Source organism: Cheilinus undulatus, linkage group 10, assembly GCF_018320785.1.
Source record: "Cheilinus undulatus linkage group 10, ASM1832078v1, whole genome shotgun sequence".
Lineage (NCBI taxonomy): Eukaryota > Metazoa > Chordata > Actinopteri > Labriformes > Labridae > Cheilinus > Cheilinus undulatus.
The window spans coordinates 40,565,061-40,573,555 of record NC_054874.1 but is presented as its reverse complement, the minus strand read 5'-3'; the positions used below and the strand labels follow the sequence as shown (position 1 = coordinate 40,573,555).

At 37.8% G+C, this 8,495-nt stretch overlaps 1 protein-coding gene across 5 annotated transcripts in view; it reads right to left on the bottom strand.

Annotated features, from left to right (window-relative positions):
* tapt1a (transmembrane anterior posterior transformation 1a) overlaps nt 1–8,495 on the bottom strand; it is a 34,427-nt gene continuing 25,932 nt past the window's right edge. For all 5 annotated transcript variants that reach the window (XM_041796924.1, XM_041796926.1, XM_041796922.1 and 2 more), the window contains one exon: nt 1–3,799. In XM_041796924.1, coding sequence (XP_041652858.1) covers nt 3,495–3,799 — 305 coding nt within the window. In that variant the 3' untranslated portion in view covers nt 1–3,494. The remainder of the gene's footprint in view (nt 3,800–8,495) is intronic.

The window sequence follows — 8,495 nt, the reverse complement described above, 5'->3', positions numbered from 1 at the left end:
TTAAGAAAACCATCTTTTATTGATCCAAAGGGGGCATATTAATACAATAATCGAGGTAGGAATTAAATAAGGAACCAAACTGAAACAAAGCAGGCAGTGTACTGGACCATCGCAGCTTTCTCAACAACACTTCTGCCTCATCTCCGTGAACTCACAAGAGCTCAGCCAAGTCCACTTTTGGCTCAATCGGGCTCTTTAAGAGTTCTGACTGAACCACAATAACACTGAGCTCAGGCTTATGGAGATGAGACATTTTAAAAAACATGACTGAGGAGAGTCAGATTTCATGCATAGAAAAAATATGATCACATCATGAGTGGCAGCTCCAAAAACAGAACTATTACACTTATTATATTTTCTTATTACAATGGTAATGAACATTTTAAACAATCCCAATCAAATAAAACTCTGATATGTATGATATAAATCTTTAGTATATACATAATTCTTCTGCTTAAAGGAAAATGTGATTATCCTCGTCTAGATCTTATACTTTCTGCCAAAGCAACTTTACATATATTTCTGTCATATGGTGGACTGTGCTATTAACATAGCATAAAGTACCTTGAATATAAAAATAAATTAAGGATGCAGCAGAAGAGCAGATAGGTTTATCTCAAAACTTTTTTTGTGCGTATATTTCTAATTAAAGTACCTATGTTGCAGGAAAAATGGTCCCTGCTGAAAAACTCTAAACATGGCAGGAACCATAACATGATGCAGAGCTTTGCTCATCATTTTTAACTTGAATCACAGAACAAATATCACTTGACATAAATTTAATAATTGGCATGGCAGCTGAATTGTAAAACTCTCACATAATGTTAGGATTATATCATACAATATATTTCTTACACTCAATTAAATACATGGCCAACCAATGAAAGCTCTATGATATAACTCATCTCATATATATTATTGATAGTTTTTTGTCTTGGCAAAATTAGAAAGCTAAATCAGTCAAAACAAATTGTAAACCTCATGCAAAAAAGGCATTTTGTTAAGGAAATATTGCTTCTATTTTCTACGATGTAAACATTAGAACAATTCTTTTTGAGTTGAAAGAGAAACAAGACCCGACCTACTTAAGACAATTTGGTCCAACAGTGCAAACATTTGCCAAAAATGAATGAAAAATTAAACATTTAAACAGACTTTGGTACTTAGTTAAAGTAATGTAGACTTAGTAGGACTATAAGAGATGTTTATGGATGGAATTTAAGGTAGTGAATTTTAGGGATGCACAATATTATCAGCATAATCCCTTTATTGGCAGATACAGCTCAAAGAGTTATCACATTAGCTGATACATTTCTGCCGATATTTACAACACATATATTGACTGTAAATATGAGCTGTATGTACAAATAGGTTTGGAGTTTTGAGCAGGACTAACAGACCTCTATCAGCTGAAGTCTTTTCTTTACTCATCTTCTTTCTTCAATTTTTTTGTCTGTTTTAAGGTCTGAAGTTTTCAGTCTTAACTACATTTATATATTGGCATAAATATCAGTAATGGCTAAAATGAATTTGGAAAAATCAGCACATCAAAAATTCAGAAAAAATCCAGTATTGTGCATCCCCAAATTTTTTATTGTGACTGGAGAAAAAGTACCCTTAGACAAGAAAACATTGATGTTATCTCTCCACACTTCAAGCACTCTTTATTTTTTGTGTATTTTTTCACAGTTTTTTAGAAGACTTCAGATGATGGCTGGCAAAAGCAGCAAGTTAAGAGTTGGCCCAATTTGACAGAGAACTACGATTATTATCACTCACTAAATTGTTCTTTAATAATAGAGCCCTACTTTTCTAGGGTCGACTGCAGCATATTCATCGGCCATGTCCACACGTTGGCGGGTATTTTTGAAAACAAAGGTATTTCTGTGTGTTTTGACCTTCCATAAAAATACAAATGATGTTTTAAGTTACTAAAAAAAAACCTTATTGAAAACTCATTCCAGGATGAGGATTTGTAGAAAACTCTGATCACCGTGTTGACGTGTTGATAAGGAAAATGGAGATTTTGGCCCCACATCATTATTGTTGTTTCCTTAGAAATGGAAGACATAGCCAAATTTGTTTACTCGACTTGCTACAAAACTTTCTCCATGCTTACACACAGTTGCTCTCCTACTGTGTGATGAACAGAGATGCCTGAATGGACTATGGAGCTCACTGCTAATTCATAAAGCAAAGGAATAGTAAGAGAATTTTCACATGTCAAGCACACCGTCCTTTACTGTGTAGGTGAAGCAGCTCACTCACAGACATAAGTGGACTACTGTTAACATGCTGTGCTCTTAACAGCAGTGTTTTTGTGTTGACATGTAGACAAAGTTTTTAAAACGCTGTGCATGTGGACAGGATTGTTTTTGAAGATGGCTGAGGAAAATCTCAGGTTTTAAAAATACCCACCTACATGTGGACTAGGCCTAAGTTTACCTATTGGCTGTGTAAGCGAAAAAGCTTTACCTGAGACTCTTATTAAGAGTCATATTCATTTGTCTGTCAAATATGTTTAGCATAAAGCTGCATTACTCATATTCTAACTCCTGAAGTCTCATTAAAGTTTAGGCTTCTGACGCAAGCAATGCAAAGACTGTAATTAAAGCTTGCTCATCCACAAAGCAGTTTCCCAAACGTTAAGGCCTATTAAGCAAACTAACTGTTGTCTCACTGGGAGCCATCTTTACTGATGTGCACACTTTGTGACTAGCTTAGTTCATTTGGATACCTAAGACGTATGCAAAGCTAAACAAATGAAGCAGATCAAAAGGAAACAATGAAGACACATTATGCCGTGTTTCATAACCTTCCAGAAATAGTTGATTTAACTTGCATCCTTCATGACTCTCAGGTTGAGAATACTTTACTGTAAGTTGAAGGACATTTTTAGAGGCCTTTCATTTTTCAGTTAACAACAGGTCTAAATACTGTGTGTTGTAGTTTAGGTAGCTTTAGGGTCTGATCATGAAGCCTGTGCAGAGAAAACGGGCTCCTATTTCTTGCAGGCTGTGTTATGTTTGATGATACTTTGAAAAGTGTAATACTTCTGAAGTCAGATTATTTTGAGGATAAAAAACATCTGAAGCAATTAAACAATTCAGGTATCTACTTAATTTATGAGTTTAGAAATTTCTCTGTTTTCCGGCTGATGAGCAAACTGAGAAGTTTCTCTCCTTCTGGTCCCAGTGCTGCTCTGACAGGAAGTGCTTATGTGCTCTCACACTCACACATACACCTTTCACACACACTCTGACAGTTCATTCTGACGACCGTGCTGCCACTGTCACATTTGTCTCTCGCCAAACTTCTCGTCTTCAGCAGCAGGATCATCTGACACCGAGTGTCCATGCTCACAATAACTTACTGCGTTGCCACTGGCTTCAATAAATATGCAGCTTCCAGCTGCTGTTGGCAAGGAGAGCCGGCCTGAACGGCTTTTTGCTCTCTGTCTTTCCTGAGTGATTGATCGCTACATGAGAGGCGACTCAGTCAATGCGATTACCACAGATTGTGAAGCGGTCGATCTCCAACAGGTCTTTTTTGGGAGTCCTGTGCTTCAGCTCTGAGTCTCCTTTGATCCTTTCATCCCCCTCCTCTTCTTTGGAAGGTGATGCTGCAGTCTGTTCGGGTTCGGGTGGTGGAGTAGGAGGACGGCAAGCTGTAGTCGCTGAGGAGGAGTCAGAAGGTGGGGGAGGAAACAGGTCAGACCTGGGAGTAGGCTGGGTGGTCACCGAGGAGGAGAAGGGTGGGCTGTAGTATGGGACAGGGATCTCCTCAACTTTGTATTTTCCTATAAGGAAAGCAGTAAAAATAAAAAAGACAAAGAAATATGGTATGGGTTACTGCCGTTCCTAAGCAAACTGCCCGCACAGCTAACAGCTGTGGAGTGTGTGGTGCAGACAAAACACTTTTAACTGTGTGCTTGAGCTTCAGACATTCAAAGCCTAGTGGAGACGAAGCTTTGAAACATTTCACGTAAAACGGAACTTTCCCTCCTTTTCCTGTCTACCTTATATCCATATAGGATCTGTGTATCTGCATGCTGTATCAGACATACTCTCACCATGTCTCTCTCCCGCCTGCATGGGCTGGGTAGTGCTGCATGTTAATCTAATAAATATTCACTTTACATGAAGCATCATTTCAATATTTACAGCGGATACAAAAGTAATAAATTAAGGAATAAAGGTAAACAACAATACAGGAAATAAAGCATGTGACACAATTTTCTGGTGGAGATAAGTTTAAGTTAAAATCAGAGATGTTCATGTGTTAATCTTTGTGTTAATGTGTTAAGTCATACCAGATTTTTAAAGGAAAGATCATCTGTATCATCAGGAGGTCAGATCAGGAAAATAATGACAATTGTTGAGAACAAAGGTTTAAAAGATAAAACTTCTTAACTCTGCTCTCAAAAGTGCCCAAGATTGAAGCATTTAACTCAAAAATGTCACACAACTGTGAACTGTGACAGTTCTGAGTCCTCCCACCAATAGCCTCCAAAAATCCTGTGGAAAACACTGCACTCACCAACCAATGACAATCTAGAAAGGGTGGGACTTATGTTATCAGCTTTGTCAACAACAATGGTGGTGGAGAAACCAATTTGATTCATCTTTTCTAGAGGTCTAAAACTGCTGCTAATGCCAGGACACAATTCCTTTAAAAAATTTTCTATGTTTTCTTGGTGGTATTCCACTGAATAAGGGGAATATCCAAACAGCTTGCATAGGTATTCAAAACACAATGTATGGTCAGTATCGTGGGAAGAAGGAAACTTTAGTGACCTCTGACTAATATGTAGTAGTAGGCACTATGAAACTGACGTTGTTGGCACTGTAGGTCAAAAATTAATAGATACAGGCTCTTAATGGTCATTGTGGCTAATTGACTCTAATCACTATATTTACACAGCACAAGAGGCCTTCAGGCACACTGCTATGTGTAAATGAGTCTGTCAGCTTTCAGATCTCAACACAATCATTTTAGTTAATAGACTTGAGGCATTAAAAAAGTTGTGTGTACACATGCAAAGCCTAAATATATCGTGACCTGTGACTCAGTCTCTGTAGACATTTGAGTTGTTTGAGAGAAGAAAGAAAGAAAGAAAAAAAGAATTTTAAACTTTTCATTACTTGTTTCAGATCAACTAAAATAAGTAATGAAAAAAAATATATATATTACTGTAAATTCATTGCAGAGTTAAATGCAAAGCTTGATGTCACTTTCATGTCTTTGGGGCAAAAACAACAGACAACTTTATATAAAGGACATAAAAAGTGTAAAGTGCTAATATGGCATTTCTTGTCATCAGCATATCAATATGAGGTGACCAGCTCAGATTCAGGGAGTGACTGTGCATATCCATAGGCTCTATGAAACCGTCAAAGCACCAATCTGCTTCTAAAAATGCATCCTGTTGTGTTCACATTACCGCTCCTAAATGGATTCAACCAACAAGATTGACTATGTCTTAATTAGACTAAAGAGACTAAAGAGGCTCCATTAGATTTAGGTGGAGTTTCATTTTTGCTGTGGAGTGAGCTAGGCCAGCTGTTTTCCTCAGCTTCCATCTTTTATGTTGGGTTAAGTTAATGTCCTCTATGATACAACCTCATATATGTGCATTGTCATTAAAAATTTCACAAAAGACAAAGCCCTATTCCAAAAGTGTTAATGTATACATAGATGGATTGCTCTTTGTAAAAAGGGGGCACAGTGATGTTAGAAAACACAAGGAGAAACGAGAGAGGAGACTTTTTTTGTATGACTTAAAGAAAGAAGAGGATGAAGATGCAGTATGGGAGAGGGAGATGTGCAGTCTGTGAGCATCGATTCTCAGCCTTTAACAGACGAGGAGAAGGTGTACTGGCTTGACTGACAGAGAGTGATTCAACCTGCCGGATCCACGAGTCAGCCAGCGTACACCCACCTGACTGCTCGGTTCCAAAGCTGCACAGAGGCAGAATAATAAAATGTGGCCATAGAAGAAAGTTCACATAGAAACCAGAGAAAGCAGAGATGGTTCCTACAACAACTTTAGCTCATTATGTCAAAATAAAACACTGAAAAGCCTTTTAACACTGAGTACAATGTGGGTATAACATTAAAAAAATTAAGCAAAAGGAATAATATGATCTATTAAAGAGAATATTAACAAGGCTGTCCACAGAGACAGACATGGCCTGAGGCTATGAGGCTACAACAAACTTTAATTCTTACTGTAGACAGAGCTGGAGCCATGCTTCACTGTATGGATAGCAGCAGTGCTCTGAATATATAGATAGTGAGTGTTTGAGTAAGACTTTAATAAGAATTACAAATACGATACAGGCCATGAAAACAGACATTTTAGTCCAGCTGGTATTAGAAGATGTCAGGTTGTGGTGTTATATTACTGCAGGGTTTGTTTGAATAATTCAACAGTGAATCAGAGAGGAATTTATAATAAGCCAAGCTGTTGATAGTCAATAAATAAACAAAATCTTTTACTCCCTGTGTTATTTCTCACTTTTTCATCAGTTTAACTCAGATTCAAGGATCAGACAAGAAAATTCTATCTTGTTCCTTTATGAAATCAAACATTCCCTCCATGAGTCTGTCAAAACTCATGGCAGAAATAGTATCCTAAGGCTGTTGACCTGATGCACAAACATTAATCAACTTCAGATGATTACTTTAGCACTGTTTTGAGTCTCACCACCATCACCTTGCCTCTAAACTGTATTTAATGTGAAATAAATAGGCTGCATAGCTGTGCAGTGTTTAGCACTGTTGCAAGAAGATGACTGGTTTGATCCCTGGTCAGAGAAAGCCTTTCTATTTTGGGTTTGCATGTTCTTCTCATGAATGCATGGGAACTCCAGCTTTCTCCCACAGACCAATGGCATGCTCTTTAGGTTAAGTGGTGATTCTAAAATGCCCATAGGTGTGAATGTGAGTATGCCTGGTTGTTTGTTTTGACATGTAAGCCCTATGACTGACAACCAGTCCTGGGTATACCCTGCCACTTGCCCAAGGACAGCTTGGAATGGCTCCATTATTTAGTACATTCCCTTGCTCTTATTACAATTAATAATCAATTCAGTAATTGATTTCACATTATGCATCATCATTTCTTGTTTATTTTTCATCCTTATTCCTCTGTTCTCTTGAGGCTTATGGATACAGATCAAATGTTGCAATACCAACGCTAAACGGGAGAAGCAGTGTGGAGCAATGTAGCTTAAAGTTCAGCCATGGCAGCAAAACATGGTGAAGAAGACTATGTTGAAAATTTGGCAAACTTTCTGATGAAATGTTGCTGTATCTTGTACGAATTGTTAAGCATAAGATATGTTAGCTCACCTTGGTACAGGGACAGACAACTATTGCATAACAGCTGGGTGGAGCAACAACCACAGAGCTGAGAAAGTCCATGTGAGAAAGTGAAGTCTTGTTGATTTATTTTAAAATGTTCATCTAAACAAAACGCATGTAAGTCTGAGGGCAGTGGCGGTTTTAATGTTTAAAAAGTACATCTATTTTCATATGAACTTAGGGCATAAATGAGCTTTAAGGGTAACTAACGAGACCAGAACACTTTTATAGGATGAAAACCTATTTAACTCAAATGCCAACATTTGAGTTTAAGTGTATAGCTTCATTTCCTGTTGAAAAGATGCATAACACATGCCCTCTATAGGACCCGCCTGTTGCAGTTTAATTTTTCTATTAGCTGGTCTGGTGGCAGGTGATGCATGTGGTATCAGCTTTCATCACTTCGAAGCTAAAAAGTGATGGCTCACTATGCACCAGCTGTAGTTTTGGAAGTAAATTTCCCCTCAGAAATGATCTGCAGCAAAAACACCCACTATTTTCAGTGGTAGCAGCTGACAGCTGAAGTTTGGTAGGGCTGCAAATATTTCCAAGGTAATAGAGGGCTCCACCAATCAGTGACATTGCTCTGATACTCCAGGATTCTGGGTTTTGTTGATTTTTTAAAGACTGTGAATAAACCATGAAATAAAAAGACTTGTTTTTTATAGTATAATCGTTTTACACTTTTGTAGCTTGTGATAAGCCTACCTTGCATGGTCATGTCATTATGACTAAGAATAAAATCTGCCAAAGCAGCAGAGACTGTATGATGTTGCAGCTGGAGGTGGTGATGGCATGAAGAAGTCTCTGAGCATGTCTTATCCCTCCCCCATTTCAGCCTTGTCCATGATGATCTAAAGGCATTGTTTTTAAATTCCTGCGAAGATGTTACTCAGCTGAACCCCTGGGGTTAAGTAACTTTTTAAATAGTAAGACTGGCATTAAAAGAATGCATTGATCTTGCTATTCAAGAATCAGTAACATCAAATATGATTATTGGCTATTTTTTTTTTTTTTCTTTTTTACTTTTGCTTCATTTCCTCTTCTTCCCTACAAGTTTATATCCATGCAAGGGGGTCAGGACCACCACTCCAAAAGACTAAAGCAAGTTTCGATAACAAAACTGT